The sequence below is a fragment of the Neoarius graeffei genome, chromosome 21 (assembly GCF_027579695.1).
Source record: "Neoarius graeffei isolate fNeoGra1 chromosome 21, fNeoGra1.pri, whole genome shotgun sequence".
NCBI classification, from domain to species: Eukaryota; Metazoa; Chordata; class Actinopteri; order Siluriformes; family Ariidae; genus Neoarius; species Neoarius graeffei.
The window spans coordinates 45,558,537-45,578,712 of NC_083589.1; the positions used below are offsets into that span (position 1 = coordinate 45,558,537).

Consider the following 20,176-nt stretch of genomic DNA (forward strand, 5'->3'; position numbering starts at 1 on the left):
AATCTAATGCTAAATAAATTCAAGTCTCTTAATTAAAGGAAGCTATGGCCTTATGGTTAGCAGCTTTGGGACCCAAAGGTTGCTGATTCGATTCCCTGGACCAGCAGGAATGGCTGAAGTGTCCTTGAGCAAGGCACCTAACCCCCAACTGATCCCCAGGCTTTTCTGGGTATGTTGTATGTTGCTCTGGATAACAGCGTCTGCTAAATGCCATTAATGTAATGTAAGTGTCAGTGAACTCATACATGCACAAGACCCATCAACTTTCCATTTCCATGTTAACGCCATGACTGTGCTAAGAACTTTCCACCACTCAAATTATACATGGTTCTGTGATGATCCCTTTCCACTGATGGATTAGATAATAGTCCAACTTCATAGTATACCTAAAAAGTGCACTTACATGGTTGGTTTACCTGATAAATTGACAACACAGTGTATGTGGATGAGAAATGGTTACTCTGACTCAGTAAGTCAGCCACCAACAGCATGGCGACAGCTGCATACACATTAAACCAGTAAGATTTTTAGTAAAGGTTTTCTATCAGTAGCACTTCATGATGTAACATTCTTGGTATGCTTCTATAAGAATGACATCAATGGCACCATAAACCAGGCCATCTGATATCCATTCATCTAAATCAGGAGAGGTTACAGTCCTGTTCAGTTTGGCAACTTCGCTCACAGACACCTCCTGAACCTGGTAATTAAGTGGTGAGTTGAATCAGGTGTCTTTGAGGAGGGAAATCACCAAACTGTGTTGGACTCTGTAACTCTAGGACCAGAGTTGGTCACCTCTGATCTAAATCAAGTGTTCAAAAGGGTTTAAGATCAATCGTTCCATTTTTCACAACGTTGCGGGGATAAGTATTCCAGCTGTAACAACAAGGGCAACATTCACTTTTAAATTTTCATGAGTGCTAGAGTATTTTTGGTTGTTGGCTTACAATTCTGTGGTCCATTTCATTTTTTTTTCTGCCCTAGGAAATGCACCAGAGGAAGTTGGTTGAGGCTAAAGGATATAATTACAGGTGGTTGGATATCAGACAGTGATCCTTTGGCTAGGGTGGGCCCAAAGCTAATACACAAATGGTGTGCTACAGTAACCAAACCCCAATATAGACACACCGATCATCTGAAAAAGAAGCAAAGTAAAAGCATCTACTTAATGGCTTATGGACAAGCTGCAAATGTTCTGCTCACCATATCTGTATTTGGTGTCTCTGAGCAGAAGGGAATTACATGTGGTAAATCAATGATTACTGAGCACAGCAGATAAAAGTATATAAAATACTAGAATAGCTAAATCTAGCTGATGAATGTGTAGTGGTTTAGTAAGACTTCAAGTTGGGAGGATAGACTCATGTTTTGTCATTCTTACTACTGTAATTTGGGGTTTCCTCCTTGTTGTGAAGGATGTCAACTGTCCTGTTTTAGTTTTAAATAATTAGAAAAATTTTGTACCTACTAAAAGTGATGTCTGTGTGTGTGTTGTGCATGGTGCCGAGCGATGGACTGGCATCCCAAATAGAATGTATCTCCACCTTAATATTTAATGATTCACCACAGCCCTGAGAAAGATAAAGCAGTAACTGAAGATGAATGATTGAGTGAAAAAAAATCATTTAAAAATTCAATTAATATCCAGTTTGTACAATTAAGGGGGAAAGAAAACAGCAGAGCTGTTAAAATCTATTACTGACAATGTTACGCAACTTTACTAAAGCAGCTGATAGGTGTTACTCTCATAAGAGCCAAATACTAGAAAAGTTGCATCTGGCTTTTGTCTTTCCCATTCCCAACAATCTCCAGTCTAAATACATCCTAATTGCTTATTCATCTGACCCTGATTCACTAGGGGGGGAAAGTGGAGTGTGACTGGATGCCAGAGTTTTTTTTTTTTTTCTTAGAAGCCTAGTATAATAAAGGGTTGATTACGAAGGAACAAATATATTCTCATGTTTATATTCTGTCACTGCTCCTTTTCTCAGAAGAGCACTTGTGACATTTGAGTTCACATGTCCCCAAATTGCAATCAAGTCTGTCACTAAAATGTCTGCCTCTCAACACACTCTATTGTTTGCCTCAAGAATGAATGGAAGCACCCAGACAGCACTGCATGTTTACAACCAAGGATTGGATCAGTCCAGTGTTGTCTGTGTGCTACCTCTACACACTTCATGGAAGGAATTTCTGGAGCTACCATAAGAATTTGACTTTTCAAAAGGCAAAACTGAATCTTTGGTCTTCCTGGACACATTGTTTCTCAAAATCAAGGCTCTACATTGGATGGTTTAGGCATGTGATCTCTAGAAGCTTGTAAATTTGAACTTTATAACCACAAATGCTAATTATAAAACTGATCGAGGGTAAAATGTACTACACTCCAGCATTCTTATAAATCTTCTGAAGTAGTAAGTAAAGTTTATAAGCACATATGAAAAACTCAGGTGTTAAAGCTTGCACATGTAACAGACGTGCAAGAATATTGAGGCAGAAAGAAAATGGGAAAAGATCAGATTTTGGAAAATCATAAACCACGACTGTTTCTCAAAGATCATTTACAGTCATGCTATTGATTATTACCCAAAACCAGCACAGAAGGCCATCATTCATCTTTGTGGCTGGGAGTGATGTCTTGCAGACTGAGTTCCACTCAGTCGCCAGCATCCACAGAACCAAATATAGACGGCATGAATATTTTCAACATTTAGCACTAAAGAAGTGTTTGTGCAAGAGAGTGTGATACTTGTCATGATCAACATACATTATCAACAGCACAAAGAAGCTGTCAGGATTTATTCAGGACAGTACATAAAGAATATCCTGAATCAGCATATTCAGGACAACATTCTTTGGTACTTGAACCCCCTTGTTTGTTTCACTAGGTCTTTGAATTGAACCAGGGGCTGGAGAATATTAACTTAATCTATAATGGCTTAATTACTTACTCTAAGTGGAATGGCAAATGATGACAATGAGGTAAGGAGGCCTGAGGTATGCAATGAATTAGTTTGAATAGCAGGAAGCAATAAATTTCAGAACAAGTGCCCCCTCTACTGGTCATCCATAGAATTACAAACAGCCAATTGTGCAAAACCTAGAGTCATCAATGCAGAAGCATAGAAAAAAGAACAGAAGGAATAAGATACAGAACAAGCTCTGGAATGCAGTCACTCAAATCAGAAAATAATGAAATATGTGTCATATCTGTTATTAATATGTTTATAATATTTTTCACCCAGGGGAAAACAAAACAGCAGAACTGAATTCAGTCCTTACTCTCAGATCGTTCTGTATAACTCAAGTGGCGTAAACTGCCGATGTAGATAAACTCTGAAACAGGAAATATGTGGTGTACAGCATGCACCAAATTATATAATAACAAGAACATAACTAAAAGGAAGACATTAGTAAAGCCTGGTTGAGAAAACCAGTGTTCATAATTTAACACTTTTCATTATTAATTATCTACACATTGTACTGCTGCGTACATATTTTTTAATTAATTTCCCCAGAATTCACTTGAAGGTTATCAGCTTCTAACAAGTCAGATGTCATTGACAGATTTAACAAAAAGAAAACTTGGACAAGAAATTGGTATTGTCTGGATTTAGTGAAATGGCTGTAAATAAATGAGTGTTTGCATTTGTCCTCAAAAGTAAATACTACATTGTAGCATTCCTACAACTACATTTTTTATACATTTCGATCTACATTTGCTATTCACTTGTGTAAGATGGTAAGGCTGCTACAAACAATAACGAATCTCATGGAAAAAGTTTACTTGTTGTTGAGCTTTTGTCAGTGAGTCACAATGCAAAGTCTTTGCTCTGCTCAAACTGTTCTCTCGTTTTCTGTGGTTCCTCAATCAGAGATGCACTGATTGGTTCTTTTGCACCCACATCCTCTTCTCTCTTTCGTAACTGACTGTTGGAGGATTCCGTTTCAGTGAGGGTTGATTGGTACTTCGCAATGAACTCGGTGCTGGTGAGTGCCTGGTCGTTTTTCAGATAGTTGGACCTCACTGAAAGACGTTCCATCTTATCTGCACATGGGTGAGGGAAAAGAGCAAATTCACTTAACATCAGCAGTTAAAGCATGTGTTGATTCTGGGAGGGTTAGAATGGATCTGTAAGAAGGGGTGCGAGCAGGATTTTAGGATCCCAGTGACAAGTTAATGCACTGGGCCACCCATCCTGGACAATTTTGTTGCTTAGTGTCCCCTTTGGCTCCGTGTCTACTTAAAGGTCCCATGGCATGGTGGTTTGTTGATGCTTTAAACGGGCTCGTGGAGGCTTCCGGATGTTATATCCGCAGCCTTTCTCGAAATGAACCCTCGGCACGTAAATATAGCCTCCTGGGAGAAAGCCCCATTTCAGCGCTTTTCCCAGTGCGTTGTTTTGCTAATGAGAAGCAGGAGGCGGGGAAGGGTAGAGGGTGGGGGCGGGCCATTGGGGGAGGGGGAGGGGCTTGACTAAGCTGCGCACACACATACTCGCTGCTATCAGCACCTGTAGCCACGCTGCTAAGACAAAACCCCGTTCTCCCTCGGACTCCTTTCGTAAACTCAACGTGACACAGAGAACAGAGAGTGAGAGTGTTCGGAGTGGTAGTTTACGAACATATAATACCCTAGGCTTGAACACGCACTCCATAACCAAAGAGGATAGAAGCAGCAACATATCGCTTATCCAACAGAAGACATGCATTGCGGAGCAATAGTCAAACATAAGCTCATAAGTTAGTCAATTTCCAGACTAAACTCAGTTTAACAGAGCATGCTGCATGCTCTTTAGTTTTGTAGCGCAGATTACCTGGCTAACTGCAGGAAGCGGTTAGCTGCACAGCTAATGTAGCCATTGCTAGGCTAACGCACCGATTTTAAAACACGGCAAAACGACCAGTTATACACTTACTTGTTCGGTGTTTGTTTGCTGATGCGGCAGGGATGCTTGGTACGGACCCAGGCTTCAGTAACAGTTGATGTGCAAAACCTGCCCTGTACTGTCCCAAGTTGTGGAAACATTCCTCAGGAAAATGCTTCCGACAAACATACACCGTCTTAGGTAGACTCGACGGCGTATTACTGAAGTAAATAAAATTAAGCCACTGCGTCTTCAGGGGCTCTCCCATCGGCAGTAAAAACAGACTCTTTTCTGTGTTGTCACATCCATGTACAGCGCAATTTCCATGTTTCGCTCGCTTAGGTGATGCCATGTTGTTGTGTCCTCTATGGTCTCCTCACTACAACTGGGCGGGCAATCCATACAGTGGGTGGGAATCCAGAGGGGGGGCGTGGGGATCATCTCCCTTGCTGACGTAGTAAAGGGAAGAGCTTATCAACGCACCGTTTTGACGCGCCATTCTCAAATGTTGGGCATAGTTTGGTTTACACATTATGAAATTTCTAGCCACTGGGGTGGCTTAAGAAGGTCAGAGGAACTCATTTTAACGTTAAAAAACCTCAGAAAGTGAAAATTTCATGCCATGGGACCTTTAAAACCTCACTTGATGACATCACTGCCTTTCGGCTTCCTGAGTACAGCAGATTCAAGAAAGAAAGAAAGCACAACTTTACTCATCACACACTTGTGAAATTCCTCTCTGCATTTAACCCATCTGAAGCAGTGAACACACACATGCACACACACGTGAGCAATGAGCACACACACATACCCAGAGCAGTGGGCAGCCATGCTAACAGCACCTGGGGAGCAGTTGGGAGTTAGGTGCCTCGCTCAAGGGCACCTCAGCCCAGGGCCGTCCCATATTAACCTAACCGCATGTCTTTGGACTGTGGGGGAAACCGGAGCACCCGGAGGAAACCCACGCAGACATGGAGAGAACATGCAAACTCCACACAGAAAGGCCCCCGCCGGCTGCGAACCCAGAACCTTCTTGTTGTGAGAAGATTTTCGAAGTGCAACTGAAATTTAACTGAAACTAAAAAGGATCTGCCTGTTACTGTGTAGTTCTCTGTGTGAAGTTACCTGCTGGTGTGATCGGCTTCATAAGGCAGTTGAGCTGGACGTTCCAATGTCTCATATGTGGGGCTTTAGGATATTTCTCAGACAGTTTCTACATAATGAGAGAAATTGAAAAATTACAGTTTGTGGTTGCCTGAAAAAGGCTGGCCAAACAATGATATCAAACTATATTTACATCAAAGTCTATTTATTTCCCATCCCTTCTCTCTACTCATGTCTGTTTAAGTACCTCCACATTGTCCTGATATGTCTCCACTGTTTCTGTAATGGCCTGGGTTGGACACATTGTTAATTGGGGGCTAGAGGATGGAGGGATCACAGACGATGCAGGAGGGAGTATGTTATCCTCATCTTTTTCGGGCTGAGGTGTTTTCTCCTGCGTTGCTTCTGCACAATCAGGAGTCTCTGAGTGTCTCTGATGAAGCATCAACTCAGACAACATCCTCCTTTCTTCCTCCAGCAGCCTGTGAGACACACAAACACAGGTAGATACAATAGGGATGCAACAGAATACAAACAAATTATTCAGAATGAAAAGATAATGTGTTCTAAACTAATACAAATAGGAGGTGCTATTGGTATTTTTAAATTTTTTTTAAACTTACTAGAAAGTTTCAGACCCTCAGGACTAAACAAAACAAATTTGCACAAGCCTGAGGCTTTTACTTTCACAAAGAGCTTGAAAGGTACAAGCATGAAGCTGTGAGCAGGGTTGCCAGGTATCAGCAAAATTACTATCCCAGCTACAACTCAAAACCCACACAAAAGATTTGAAATTAGCCCAGAGGGTTCAAACATTGGACAAGTCAAAAAAATTGTCTTTTAAGTCTTTGTGTAGGAAACAAATTAACAGTGGTACACAGACATTTCTGATTTATTTATAGAGGCACAGTTACATATACCCTGTGCTGACTACACACTGTGCACAGGGTAGCATATACCCCAAAAATAATTATTTAATTCATTTTAAACAAATTTATCATTCTCCGTTGTTATTAAAAGTAAATTTTTCAGGAATATCATATGGGAATTATAATTAAATTTCACTCAAGGGATACATTTTGACCTGCAGCAGAAGATAGAAAGTTTGCCCATCTTTAGCATTGGTGCCAATAATTCTGGGGCCGATTGTACACCTTGCGTTGTGTCTTATTTTGTGTTCTTGATACTATAACACTGCAATTTTCCTTAGGATTTAAAAGGTCAAGCCTTGCACTATCCTGATACTGGTAGGTGGCATACCAGATTGAAAAAAAATTAATATAATTGTATGGGATTTGGGAGACAAGGTTTGTCTTTCTGTGATATTAGGTCTACTTGATTTTCTTCGATAATGAATACAGACCCAAAGGAAATTCTTGTGCCAGCTTGCTCAAGAGAATACAAAAAAAAAGAAATATAACAATTAATATACATTGTACAGTATTTTGGTAGATAGAAACATATACTAAAATAAAATACAAATCAGACAAATTCCACCTCTGACTATTGACATTCTTGGTATGATGCAAGATGTTGGCCATCTGCTGTGGAATTTGTGGTGTGTTCACGTGCAACTTTTCACAAAAACTTGAGGCAATGTTAAGGTGACGGGTGGCGATCATTAAAAAGCCCTGGTGGTCCTGAGTTCTTCAATGTCAGCTTTATGTATGATGGAGTCACAGGCAAAGGACATGTCTGTCAGGGTCTCTGCACATTTCTGACCAGCAAAAATAATACTTTTTAAGACCATTTTAAGACCACTGAGTATAAAAAATAAGACCACTACCGCAGAACAAATACGTACAGTAAAAAAAAAAAGCACACTCTAGGTTAAGTTCAAAGCATTTTTTTTTAATAAATAAGTGCATCTTCTGCAGAACCCACAGTATTTCTGCCTTCAGCGTAGCGGTTGGGGCGAATGCCGCGAAAGCACTTGTGCTGGGACCCGGAGACGCTAAAGCTGGCGTTGCACTTTTTGTGACCGTAGAGGCGAACATTGGCATGGGGACTGTTGTTGCCCGACTAGCAGCATAGCGCATATGCTTTTCCCCTTTCGAGTGAGCGTCAAGGGCTTTACAGCCCATTGTTGTTAACTTGATGTCTTTCTGACATACCTTACATCTCGCTTCATATTCTGAAGTTGCTGTTGTTAGCCAACTTTTGTATTTTGGCTCCTCAAGCCACTTGTTACTAAACTTACACTTCCCCATCTCCGTTCATGTTCAAGTTCAACCACTTCTTCCTCGTCTGCTCTACTCTCAATGGTTCTACTACATGGATAAAAGAACACACTGCCCCCTGTGGCGTGGTTCCTGCGCTATTAGAACTAGTGCTAGACACACAACGGCTCTTGTGCTACTTGTTCAGCATCTTGATAACAAACGACGCTGGTTGAATAAATAACGTAAGCGTGGAAAAAAAATCCAGACATATGTTTTTTTTTCATTTACCGTAGGCTACCCGGATGAAATTTAATACCTCCCATGTGAAATTTAATACCATAGCTCAAAAAATAGCGAAATATAATGCTTTTTAAGACCTTAAAAAACACATATTAAAAATAAGACTTTTTAAGACTTTTTAAGGATCCGCGGAGACCCTGGTCTGTGACTGACCTCTCGAGCTCATGTCGGATTTTCTCCTCCTCTAAGCGCGCCTGAATCTCTGTGCTGAGCGCCTCCTCCAATTTCTGCTGTGTGAGTTCCAGCTCCTGTAATCTCTTCTTTTGCTGCTGTACCTCCATTTCCATCTTAGCCAGCGCAGCCACCAAGTTCTCTTTATCCTGGGTAGCAACCAGGGCAGCACACCATCAAACAAACTACAGAAATGCTTTTGAGTATCTATAATATACAGTAAAAAAAAAAAAAAAAAAAATATATATATATATATATATATATATATATATATATATATATATATATATATATATATATATATATATATATAGAGTCGACTTACGACTGCGTTTGAATACGACTGACGGGTCGTAAGTCGGCCTATGTTAAATGAACGTAAGTATATTGTGATGTGTAATGATATTATAATCATCTTAAAGTCTTATTTTATCAACATTTTCTTATTTCATTACCTTGGCTCATTATTTGGTTGAAGTCAAACACTGCATACTACACTGCGTACAGTACAATTCGTTTAATATGTGCAAAACAAAAAATACGAAATACAGGTGTGAAAAATAGAAAACATTGAAACATACCAAAATACAAATGTAAAACATAGCAAAATGCAAAACTTAGTGACCGCTGGCATGACTGGTGCTTGGCTGTGGGTCGTCTACATCATCATCAGCTGTTGCAGCACTCGGGCTGGCGGGAGGATTTGCTCATTTCATCAACATGGTAAGCCTCGTCTGAACTGTTTGTTTCTTTTTCTCCGTAATTACCAACATAAACGGACGATACCGTAATTACCAACACAAACGGACAAGGGAGAAGTTTACTGTACCGGGATACTGCTCACACTGGGAAACACTCGCCAGTCAAAACCAGACGGTTGTAAAGTCGATCGGTCGTAAGTTGCATAGGTCGTAAGTCGATGACTACCTGTGTGTGTGTGTATATATATATATATATATATATATATATATATATATATATATATATATATATATATATATATATATATATATACACACACACACACATACATACACACAGTACTGTGCAAAGGTCCTAGGCACCCTATTTTTTTCATACAAACTGTTACAGATTTCTATTTTATGACTTCTACATTATTGAATCAGTACAAAAACATTTTAGAGATCCAAATATTTGTTTTCCAGCACAAAATTAAATGTTACAAATTTTTTTTTTACCATCCGAGCAGCATAAGAGAGCACTGTTCAAATTAAAAAAGAAAACATAATGAAGGCTACTGGGTTTTGCTGCAAAACTAAGAAGCGAGTGTGACAGTCAAAGTGTCCAGAAGAACTGTGCCTGATTCTGTCAGATGCTCAGTAAAGCCTACAGCTTATTTCCTTATAAAACTGCACTCATTGTACCTGAGACTGCTATTTTTTTTAAAGCAAAGGATTGTCTCACACCAAATATTGACTTTGTTTCATTTATTATGGCTTACTACTGTTTATAATATTTTTTCAATGTTGAAACATTTCATTATTTTAAGCCATTTTTGGTATATATATATATATATATATATATATATATATATATATATATATATATACACATACATATATATATATACATACACACACACACACACACACACACACACTAGTGCATCTCAAAAAATTAGAATACCATGAAAAAGTTCCTTTTTTCATAATTTAATTCAAAAAGGTAAACTTTCATATATTCTATATTCATTACATGTAAAGTGAAATATTTAAAGCCTTTTTTGTTTTAATTTTGTTGATTATGGCTTATAGTTCATGAAAATCAGAAATCCAGTATCTCAAATTATTAGAATATTCCCCAAGATCAATCAAAAATAGGATTTACAATACAGAAATGTCCAACTTCTGAAAAGTATATTCATTTATACACTCAATACTTGGCTGGGGCTCCTTTACCATGAATTACTGTATCAATGTGGTGTGGCATGGAAGTGATCAGTCTGTGGCACTGCTGAGGTGTTACTGAAGCCCAGGTTGCTTTGATAATGGCCTTCAGCGTATCTGTATTTTTGGGTCGGGTGTTTCTCATCTTCCTCTTGACAATACCCCACAGATTCTCTATGGGGGTTCAGGTCAGGCAAGTTGGCTGGCCAATCAAACACAGTAATATCATGGTCAGCAAACCATTTGGTAGTAGTTTTGGCACTGTGGGTACCGTAGGTGCTAAGTCCTGCTGGAAAAGGAAATCAGCATCTCCAAAAAGCTCGTCAGCAGATGGAAGCATGAAGTGCTCTAAAATCTCCTGGTAGATGGCTGTGTTGACTTTGGACTTGATAAAATACAGTGGACCAACACCAGCAGATGACATGGCACCCCAAATCATCACAGACTGTGGAAACTTCACACTGGGCTTCAAACACCTTGGATTCTGTGCCTCTCCACTCTTCCTCCAGACTCTAGAACCATGATTTCCAAATTAAATGCAAAATGTACTTTCATCTGAAAAGATGACTTTGGACCACTGAGCAACAGTCCATTTCTTTCTCTCCTTAGCCCAGATAAGACACTTCTGACATTGTCTCTGGCTCAGGAGTAGCTTGATATTAGGAATGCGAAAGTTGTATCCCCTTTCTTGAAGATGTCTGTTCGTGATGGGTCTTGATACACTGACACCAGCCTCAGTCCACTCCTTGTGAAGCTCTCTCAAGTTCTTGAATCAACTTTTCTTGACAATCCTCTCAAGACTGCGGCCATCCCTGTTGCTTGTGCACCTTTTCCAGCCACCCTTTTCAACAATGACCTTTTGTGGCTTACCCTTCTTGTGGAGGGCATCAGTGATCATCTTCTGGACAACAGTCAAGTCAGCAGTCTTCCCCATGATTGTGGTTGTGTGTACTGAACTAGACCGAGAGATACACTGTGTTCATACTGTTTTACTCAAACTCGAAATGAAATATTCTAATATTTTGAGATGGGGTTTTTTCATGTTTTTGTACTGTATGCCATACTGATTAAAATTAAAATAGAAAAATGCTTGAAACATTTTCGTTTATGTGTAATGAGTCTATAATATATAACATTTTCACTTTCTTAAATAACTGATGGAAAATATTGAACTTTTTCACAATATTCTAATTTTTTGAGATGCACTACTGTCAATAATGTTTCGCATTCCCTTCTCTGGGAAATTGCCTAGAACAACATACTGCACTAAAATGGTGAAAGAACACATCTGTGTCTTACCTTGGTTACTTCCTCCAGCTGTCTCTCCAGCTCTTGTTGCCTCTCCTTCTGCTTCTCTTTCTCCCATTCATCCTCCTTTTTACGCTGCACCTCAATTTCCAGATGTTGCTAAAACACACAAACTTAGTAAACTCAAAAGCTTGAGTTATTATCCTTTATGTCTCTTTACTCCCTCTCTCTTACCTGGATGATATCTATGATTTCCATATCTGGTTCCTTGCTCTCCAGTTCTACATGTTCAGTCACAGAGCTGGGCTCCTCGACTTCAGCATTATGTTCATCCTGGCTGCTCTGGCTCTCACTTCTCTGGCCACTTTGGCTGCTCTGGCTCTCACTTCTCTGGGCACTCTGGCTCTCACTTCTCTGACTGTTCTGGCTGTTCTCTCGTTGCTCTCGTCTGCGCAGCTTTAGCTCCTGATGCATTGAGCTCTTCCCTTCTGTCTTCAGCCTGAGGGCTGTCTGTATAGCTAGTGTACATACATAGAGTGAGACAGGCTAATCCAAACATCTAATTATAAGTATATTAAGAAAATTATGCCTTACAATAATGTGTAGTGTTCTCTTTAACCTCAAATTCAATATTTAAAAAATATTTAAACAGATTTTAGTCAGAAAGGCTTAGGTTTAAGCACTCACCTTGAATCCACTCCACTCTCTGTTTCTGTTCTGAAGCACTCATTTCATATGTCCTGCCAGGAGTCTTCACACAGAATACACAGCGTCTTCCTTCTTTATCAGGCATGGTCTGCCAGTTACATCAAACAACAATTAACCATATATAATGTTCAGTGGCGGCACGGTGGTGTAGTGGTTAGCGCTGTCACCTCACAGCAAGACGGTCCGGGTTCGAGCCCCATGGCCGGCGAGGGCCTTTCTGTGTGGAGTTTGCATGTTCTCCCCGTGTCCGCGTGGGTTTCCTCCGGGTGCTCTGGTTTCCCCCACAGTCCAAAGACATGCAGGTTAGGTTAACTGGTGACTCTAAATTGACCGTAGGTGTGAATGTGAGTATGAATGGTTGTCTGTGTCTATGTGTCAGCCCTGTGATGACCTGGCGACTTGTCCAGGGTGTACCCCGCCTTTCGCCCATAGTCAGCTGGGATAGGCTCCAGCTTGCCTGCGACCCTGTAGAAGGATAAAGCGGCTAGAGATAATGAGATGAGATGAGACTTTCGAAATGCATAATGATCACTGGACAAAAACAAACATATAAACATTCTTCTGTTTAAATTACACAAATGTGAAATTGAACAGAATGTTTGATCTGCATTGATTTACAGAAACAAGTGATTAGCAATTACTATAAAATTAGAACAGGCATATTGTTATTGCCAGAGGTAACTGTGAAAGTGAACTACTGTTAAAATATTTTTCACACATTAAAAGGTTAAATTTTTTTTTTAAATTAAAATCTATTCATTATCTATACCACTTATCTGTTAGGGTCACGGGGGAAGAAAGGAGCCAAATCTCAACTGATTTTGGGTGAGAATGGGGTACAGACTGGGCAGGTCAGCAATCACAGGGCTAACACAGAGATGAACAACCATTCACACCTATGGGCAATTTAGATTATCCAGTTAAACGAATTCACATTTTTGGACTGTGGGAGGAAACCAGAGTGTCCAGAGGAAACCCATGCAGGCACAAGGGGTTACATGCAAACTACATGCAGAAATGCCCCTGTTGGCTCAAGATTTGAACCCAGAACCTTCTCGCTGGGAGGCAACAGAGCTCAACACTGCACCACTGCTGCCCCAAGATTAAAATGAGAAGTAAAAATAAAAATAAAATATATTTAAAGCTTGTGAAGTTTCACTTTTGGCTCTCTCTCTCCCTCTCACTATATATCTCATCTCATCTCATTATCTCTAGCCGCTTTATCCTGTTCTACAGGGTCGCAGGCAAGCTGGAGCCTATCCCAGCTGACTACGGGCGAAAGGCGGGGTACACCCTGGACAAGTCGCCAGGTCATCACAGGGCTGACACATAGACACAGACAACCATTCACACTCACATTCACACCTACGGTCAATTTAGAGCCACCAGTTAACCTAACCTGCATGTCTTTGGACTGTGGGGGAAACCGGAGCACCCGGAGGAAACCCACGCGGACACGGGGAGAACATGCAAACTCCGCACAAAAAGGCCCTCGCCGGCCACGGGGCTCGAACCCGGACCTTCTTGCTGTGAGGTGACAGCGCTAACCACTACACCACCGTGCCGCCCTGAAGATATATCTGGTGGAGAAAAATGAAGTGATTTATAATAAAACAGAGCCATTGGACAACAGCAGAACTCACCTCTACCACACAGCTCCCATCCAACTGGACCTCTCCTTTTTTCTCTTTCTGGTCCTCATTAATATAATAGGTCAAGCTGCCTGGTTTAAGCACAAACCAGCGCTCATGCCAATTCCGACGTACATGTCCCTTTTTCAACATGTAACCCTGAAAGAAAGAGAAAAATCACTTTATCTAAAAAAAAGAGAGAGAAAAGAAAAAAAGACTGCAGATTTGACTATAACACATAACCACAGAAGTAATTCATCCAAAATGCAGTAAAAAAAAGTTGTCAGTGATTACACTTTCATTAATTATGTATTAATTTCTTATTAGATTTCTTTAAATTAAATAAATAAATATTTTAACATATTAAAGAACCACACAGGATATATCACATTTTATTTTTTTCGTGGTCCAAATCCTCACGCTCTGATTGGCTGGCAAGCGGGTCCGTATCCTATGGTACGGACCCCAGTTATGGACCCCGGTTACGGACCTCTGGCGACTCGCTCGTTCACAACAACAATAAACATCGTACCATTTTTTGTCAACATTTATTTTCGCATTTCTCAGGAGAATAACAATTTTACAGCATGGATAGCGATAACGACAGTCTTCACAGCGAAAGCGAGTTTTACTACCCTAAGGAAGAAGAAATAAAAGAAAAAATTTCAGGAGAAAGCTAAAAACTTAACTTGCTAACGCCAAGCAAAAACATGGCTGAATCCTGAATGACTCCTATTTGTATAAATAGGGGACTACATAGGCAGCAAAATGTAGTTTTTTTTTTCCTGCCATGGAAGTGCACTTGTATACCGAGGAGAAAGCAATTTGCATTACAGCCGTGAATGAGGATTCAAAATAGCATTAATTTTACAGCATGGATAGCGATAACGACAGTCTTCACAGCAAAAGCAAGTTTTACTACCCTGAGGAAGAAGAAATAAAAGAAAACATTTCAGGAGAAAGCTAAAAGCCTCTAACTTGCTAACGCCGAGCAAAACCATGGCTGAATCCTGAATGACTCAGTTTTGTATAAATAGGGGACTACATAGGCGGCAAAATGTAGTTGTTTTCCTGCCATGGAAGTGCACTTGTAAGGAAGCCATCTGCATTAAAGCCGTGAATGAGGATTCAAAATGGCGGCTCGCCTCGGTTTTCCCTTTCGGGAGCTCTCGTTTTCTGTTAGAATTTGGTAAAGAAAAAAATAAATATATTATTTACCAACTTAAAGTCGGTCCATATGGTGAAATACCGTGACCTCGGCCTTGCCCTTACAGAAAAACACATGAATTTCCCATGTATTTCACACGTGATCACGTTACCACATGTGGAATACATGGTATCAGATTTTGTAACGTGTTACCATATAGAGCACATGTGGAAAACATGTTACCACACGTGTAAAACATTCCCACATGTGATTCACATAAAATTGGGCCAAAATCACATGTTTCCAATGTGCAAATAACATGTTTCTCATGTGCAAAACACGTTTTCCACATATTTCACATGTGAGCAATCACATGTGAAGTTCATATGGTTTTTCTGTAAGGGTGAATACTGACCTCTGCCCAGAGGGCCTCGGTCAGTACTTTCAAGACCTCGGTCACGGTATTTCATGATACGGACCTCCCAGCTGGTAAATAACATATATATATATCACACACCATAATATCACATGATTATTTTTATTGTGAAACAAGTTAGTTCCTTAGTATCTCTTATATTAGAGCAGCTATAACCAGTCAATCACCAGTCTTTAATTTTTTTGTCTCTTTTAGGGATAACCACACACACACACACTAAAATAAAAACAAAAACTTATCTTGTTACCTAGAAGCAGGAAAGTACAAAAATCCATTGTCCTGATGACTCTCCCATGGAGAGTCTATTCTTAGGCTGTTGTTAAAAGAACAATTTTACTGTGCCGCTAACTGTTACAAAGTACTAACACTGGAGACTCCTTTCATAAATGTTAAATAAAGTCTTCTTACAGAAAACTTCACCATATTAATGATTGTAAAATATTCTTTGTTAAACATGTAAAAAAAAGTTTATTATTAGGCATATATTACAACCCCAATTCCAAAAAAGTTGGGACACTGTGTAGAACATAAATAAAAACAGAACGTGAAGAGTTGCAAATCATGGAAACCCTATATTTCATTGATAATAGTACAAAGACAACATATCAGATGTTGAAACTGAGAAATTTAATTGTTTTTTGAAAAATATATTCTCATTTTGAATTTGATGTCAGCAACATGTTTCAGAAAAGTTAGGACAGGGGCATGTTTACCACTGTGTTGCATCACCTCTACTTTTAACAACTCTCTGTAAATATTTGGGAACTGAGGAGACCAATTGCTATAGTTTTGGGAGAGGAATGTTGTCCCATTCTTGCCTGATATACAATTTCAGTTGCTCAACAATCTGGGGTCTCCTTTTTCATATTTTGCACTTCATAATGTGCCAAATGTTTTAAATGGGAGACAGATCTGGATTGCAGACAGGCCAGTTTAGCACCTGGACTCTTTTACCACGGAGCCATGCAGTTTTAATATGTGCAAAAAGCGGTTTGGCATTGTCTTGCTGAAAGAAGGAAGGCCTTCCCTGAAAAAGATTTTGTCTGGATGGCAGCATATTGCTCTGAAACGTGTATATATCATTCAGCATTAATGATGCCTTCCTAGATGTACAAGCTACCCACGTCATGTGCACTAATGCACCCTCATACAATCACAGATGCTGGCTTTTGAACTGTGCACTGATACCAAGCCGGATGGTCCCTCTCCTTTTTAGCCTGGAGGATGTGGTGTCCATGATTTCTAAAAAGAATTTCAACTTTTGAGTCATCAGACCTCGGGACAATTTTCCACTTCGCCTCAGTCCATCGTAAAAGAGCTCGGGCCCAGAGAAGGTGGCGGTGTTTTTGGATATTGTTTATATCTGGTTTTAACCTGCATTTGTGGATGCAGTAATGAACTGTTTTTCACAGACCATGGTTTTCTGAAGTGTTCCTGAGCCCATACAGTGATCTCCACTACAGACATGTGTCTGCTTTTAATGCAGGGTCACCTGAGGGCCTGAAGATCACAGGCATCCAATGTCAGTTTTCAGCCTTGTCTCTTGCATACAGAGATTTCTCCCGATTCTCTGAATCTTTTAATGATATTATGTACCATAGATGATGTGATCCCCAAATTCTTTGCAATTTTACACTGAAGAATGTTATTCTTAAATTGTTCCACTGTTTGTCCACGCAGTCTTTCACAGAGCAATGAACCCCTCCCTATCTTTACTTCTGAGAGACTCTGCCTCTCTGGGATGCTCTTTTTATACTCAATCATGTTAGTGACCTGTTGCCAATTAACCAAATTAGTTTTTTTTAATTTACACATCTTTTTCAGTCTTTTGTTGCCCCTGTCCCAACTTTTCTGAAACATGTTGCTGACATCAAATTCAAAATGAGCATATATTTCTCAAAAAACAATAACATTTCTCAATTTCAACATCTGAGATGTTGTATTTGTACTATTTTCAATGAAATATAGTGTTTCCAAGATTTGCAAATCTTAAATTTTTTTAAATTTATGTTTTACAGTGTCCCAACTTTTTTGGAATTGGGGTTGTACATAAAGTGTCCCTCATACAAGTACCTATGAATGAGCTGTTACTATAGAGATGATAATGTATGTGTCAGAGCGAGCATATTAATATAAACCTGTGATATGAAATGCAGCCAGAACTGCTGGTATTATAGAAAATTAATCAACACCTTCCAGTCTCACACACACACACTAATATGTGTGTGTGTATATATAAAAAGAGAGAGATAATAAAACTGCAGCTTGTCATTTGTCATTCTCATTATTAATGCTTAGTTGGTAATAATGATGCAGGCCTTCCCTATTAGACAGTCACCTTTTTCAGTACATTGTGGTACATCTCCATGAAGACATCATCCAGTGCCAGGCTGAAGGCCTCCTCACTGTCCACTCTCATAAGATGCCCTGTGCTGAAATGCTCCAAAAACATCCACACAGACAGGCCATCCTGCAAAGAAGGATCCTGGGATAGCAGATCCTCCAGTGCCTTCCCATCCCACTCCTGGCTCATAGCAGTCGAGATCTTCTTCAGCAGGTACTCCAGCTGAGAGCATAAATAATCATTCATATATAAGGAGTCAAGGTCAAAAATAAATGAGACATTTTATTACTAATGTAAAGATGCCTTTTAGTAAAATAGCTTTCTTAGAGTAAATGATTGAGAAAATCATAATGGTTATACACTACATGAGGGTTTTGATAGATCGCAAACACAGATATATGTGTGATCATCAGGAAGCCCTATGACTGCAGTTATGCTTTTACTTTTTTTAACTTCCTTCCTCACATTAATTCTGCAGCAGAATCAGATGAGTCACACATCAGGCCCCTGTGTCTCTTGTGCACCGTCATTTTACCTACATTACACCTAAGACTTTTTTGGATGAGGTGCATTTTTTTAGTACAAGACAAAATCAAATCAAATCAAATCAAGTTTATTTGTACAGCGCTTTTAACAATAAACATTGTCGCAAAGCAGCTTTACAGAATTTGAACGACTTAAAACATGAGCTAATTTTATCCCTAATCTATCCCCAATGAGCAAGCCTGTGGCGACGGTGGCAAGGAAAAACTCCCTCAGACGACATGAGGAAGAAACCTCGAGAGGAACCAGACTCAAAAGGGAACCCATCCTCATTTGGGCAACAACAGACAGCCTGACTATAATATTAACACTTTTAACAGGTATAACCCTCAACTGTCCTCATGGGGCCGTCCTTCACAGGAGTGGGGCGATAAAACTCCGACCAGACACAGGGCACCAGGATGGATCAAGCAGGTCCGAGGGGCAGAAGAGGCCAGCATCTCAATCCCAGGATCAACATGTAACTCAGAGGGACAGATGGGGGGGGAGAGAAAGAAAACACGTTGTTAGGTATGCCCTAAAAATGACAAGTATTAAATCTGTGTGGTAGGCTCACAGAGACGAGAGTCTTTACATCAGGCATGACGCACAATGGCATGTTAATATGGTAAAAAATATATCATGACCTGCTCTGGCTGGATGCTTGATTGGGTGATGGGAGCACACTCCTCAGCAATGATGAGATGCAGATGGGACCCTTAGGCCTGGCCAAGACAATTCAGTTACATTTCACCGGGTCTGGGACATGCGACAGAACGTCTGACGGCCGATTCCCTGCAGGCTACGATAGCCAGTCGAGGTCCCCACCGTCTCCACCAAAAGATTTCCTGTTGACTCCATGTAACTCAGAGGGACAGATTTGGGGGGGGGGGGGGGGGGGGGGGGGAAGAGAAAGAAAACACAGGTGGTTAGGTATGCCCAATGTCACCTGAATAAGTAGGAACAGTATACATATTGCACCGAGTACAAGCAGGGACTCCGGCAACTAACTATGACAGCATAACTAAAAGGAGAGAGCCAGAAGGTAACACAGGCATGAGGGAGCCCCGGGACATAAAGCAGCCAGCCACTGCACCGTCAACAAACTCGAGTGAGCAAGCGAGTGGGGACTGACAGCATCCATACATCCCAGTTTACCAAAACACTCTATGTCTGAGGACCCTCCAGATCTACTCCTTTACCTCATAAACACCATTAACAAAAGGCTTGACTAAACAGATATGTTTTCAGCCTAGACTTAAATGCTGAGACTGTGTCTGATTCCCGAACATTACTTGGAAGGCTGTTCCATAACAGTGGGGCTTTGTAAGAAAAGGCTCTGCCCCCTGATGTAGCCTTCACTATACGAGGTACCAGCAGATAGCCTGCACCTTTTGATCTAAGTAGGCGTGGCGGGTCATAGAGGAGCAGAAGTTCACTCAGGTACTGTGGTGCGAGACCATTTAGTGCTTTAAAGGTCAATAGTAGTATTTTATAATCAATACGAAATTTGATTGGGAGCCAATGCAGTGTGGATAAGACAGGCGTGATGTGGTCATATTTTCTAGTTCTAGTAAGGACTCTTGCTGCGGCATTTTGAACTAACTGGAGCTTGTTTATGCACTTAT

General features: G+C 40.3%; 1 protein-coding gene across 1 annotated transcript in view; it reads right to left on the reverse strand.

Moving 5' to 3' along the window:
* Window positions 1-2,784: 2,784 nt before the first annotated feature.
* Window positions 2,785-20,176, reverse strand: part of def6c (DEF6 guanine nucleotide exchange factor c) — a 29,591-nt gene continuing 12,199 nt past the window's right edge. Inside the window, exons 4-12 of the mRNA XM_060903227.1 lie at window positions 18,021-18,248; window positions 14,112-14,258; window positions 12,448-12,556; window positions 11,995-12,278; window positions 11,812-11,919; window positions 8,588-8,754; window positions 6,220-6,454; window positions 5,994-6,081; window positions 2,785-4,048 (exon numbers count right to left, since the gene is read on the reverse strand). Coding sequence (XP_060759210.1) covers window positions 3,813-4,048; window positions 5,994-6,081; window positions 6,220-6,454; window positions 8,588-8,754; window positions 11,812-11,919; window positions 11,995-12,278; window positions 12,448-12,556; window positions 14,112-14,258; window positions 18,021-18,248 — 1,602 coding nt within the window. The 3' untranslated portion in view covers window positions 2,785-3,812. The remainder of the gene's footprint in view (window positions 4,049-5,993; window positions 6,082-6,219; window positions 6,455-8,587; window positions 8,755-11,811; window positions 11,920-11,994; window positions 12,279-12,447; window positions 12,557-14,111; window positions 14,259-18,020; window positions 18,249-20,176) is intronic.